The following is a 1931-nucleotide window of genomic DNA, read 5'->3' as shown; positions in this document are numbered from 1 at the left end:
TGGCGTAGACGTGAAAGAAGAATCATATTATTACAAAATGCAGAAATATTTTTATTAAGATATAACAACAGATTATTTTCCGAAGAGATTTACCTTATCCGCAAACACCATGATACCGTAATCCGTTTTCCCTCTGATCGCACGTCCTACGCACTGTGCGGCGTGTCTCATGGCGTCGAAAGTTAAGAAATCGTTCTCTCGGATCTGAAAAGACATCACAGATGTATGTATACCTTGTTCAAGCAATGTAGAAGCGTTCTATGACTGTTTCAATGTTACATTGGATTTACCTGAAACTGATCTCTGAGATACTCCAAACGCGCCTTCAGAATACGTGACTGCGTGTACATGTAAGGTATACCGAACATCAACACGGCTCTGCCCAAATGATGATCGAAGTCGACACCTTCGGACACCTTTCCGCGAGCTACCGAGAGCAGAACGGCTCCCCTACCGTTCTCGCAAGCCTTTATATAATTGATCAGAGCGAGACTGGTTTCCGCCGAATCTTGAGTTTCGATGAACAGTAATTTATGCCTCTGAAGTTGATCCACAACTCCTTGATCATACCTGTGACGTTACATATATAAATTATTGTTGCGACATTTCAACGTAATATATTTCGTTAAATATATATATGTGTATATAAATGTATGTACCAGGCGGCGACTACGGATTCCATGTATAAATACGACGTGAAAAAGCAGACTAAGCCGTCGGGCACTGTCGCAGCAAATTCGACCAGCAATTGACCGTAATTTCTTATAACAGCCACATCCTCTCGTGTCTCGTATTTCGATGAAATGGCAACTTGATCATTACCTTTGGCAACGATCTGGCGTTGGAAAACATAAACAGATAAAGAGAGTAGTATATAAAACATCGGATCATTTATCTCCAATATTTTTTTAACTTACCATAGGTAGAAGACACGGTCTAGCCAATGTCATTGTGAACGACGACATTATAACCGGATGAAAATTTAAAATTTTGGGATACATATCCAACGGGGATAACGTCCCGGAAGTGATTATCACAGTCTGGAATCTATCGAATATGGGCTTCATAGCGATAGAGGAATCTAAACAGCTAAAATGTAAAACTGGATTCAATACTGTTGGCGTTTTGTCGTCGAATGGTTCCACTATAATCGTGAAGCCCTGCGTATACGTGGAGACCAATGTTGCAAGATGCGTCACCAGGGTTATCGGTGAGAAATCCGTCAGATCTGTTATCTCCATAGTGCGTAAGAGGGACGCTAATCTCTGCGCGCAAAATCGCAAGGGTTTCCGTTCGATTGCGACCTTCGCTTGGATATCCTTCAAAAACGCCGCGGGCGATTCTTGCACGACGTGTTGAACGCGTAAGCGAGTCTTCAAGTATTCGACGAATCGTTTTAGGAAACTGACAAAGTGCTCCGCATTTCTTATGTTGCCCGGAACGACTTCTGCAACATTTTAATGAAGGAAAATCGTTTAGACATCTCACGTGCGAGAAATATATTTAAAAAAAAAAGGCCTTTTTTAACCTTCGAGTACTTCATTCGGTAAAATAGGGTTGGCCAAGATAACGTCGGTTTCTCTCTGGAATTGAGCATCTTTCAGCCCTTCGACCAACCTTTCGTATTCTTCCCTTAATTTATTTACATCCTCTTCTCTCATCCTATATAAAAATACAATTGATAAGAATTTTATTTTAAATAACTGTTATAAATCCTAATACACTATATATAAGGAATGCCTTTTAAAATAGTAGAACATTTTTTCCAAGGTTCAATTCAAACGTGTAACGTAATTGAAGAAGGTACGATATATACATTTTTAAAAATACTTACTCGGCCACAGTTTTCTCCAAGAGTTGTATATTAGCCGAGCTTTTCTCCATTATCCTCCTATTTATCTTTACACTCATGGAATCGATGCAGACATTAT

General features: G+C 39.7%; 2 protein-coding genes across 2 annotated transcripts in view; one reads left to right on the top strand and one right to left on the bottom strand.

Moving 5' to 3' along the window:
- Nucleotides 1–65, top strand: part of LOC105448298 (tubulin-specific chaperone E-like) — a 2965-nt gene extending 2900 nt beyond the window's left edge. Inside the window, exon 8 of the mRNA XM_011686803.1 lies at nt 44–65. Coding sequence (XP_011685105.1) covers nt 44–65 — 22 coding nt within the window. The remainder of the gene's footprint in view (nt 1–43) is intronic.
- A 1-nt stretch (nt 66) lies between these two features.
- The window catches only part of LOC105453500 (TFIIH basal transcription factor complex helicase XPD subunit), a 3449-nt gene continuing 1584 nt past the window's right edge, over nt 67–1931 (bottom strand). Inside the window, exons 6-11 of the mRNA XM_011695555.1 lie at nt 1835–1931; nt 1529–1662; nt 918–1447; nt 660–835; nt 291–570; nt 67–204 (exon numbers count right to left, since the gene is read on the bottom strand). The exon at nt 1835–1931 is cut by the window's right edge and continues 23 nt beyond it. Of these exons, the coding sequence (XP_011693857.1) occupies nt 73–204; nt 291–570; nt 660–835; nt 918–1447; nt 1529–1662; nt 1835–1931 (1349 nt within the window). The 3' untranslated portion in view covers nt 67–72. The remainder of the gene's footprint in view (nt 205–290; nt 571–659; nt 836–917; nt 1448–1528; nt 1663–1834) is intronic.

The sequence above is a fragment of the Wasmannia auropunctata genome, unplaced genomic scaffold, assembly GCF_000956235.1.
Source record: "Wasmannia auropunctata unplaced genomic scaffold, wasmannia.A_1.0 LD336116.1, whole genome shotgun sequence".
NCBI classification, from domain to species: domain Eukaryota; kingdom Metazoa; phylum Arthropoda; class Insecta; order Hymenoptera; family Formicidae; genus Wasmannia; species Wasmannia auropunctata.
This window is presented reverse-complemented; position numbering and strand designations above follow the sequence as displayed.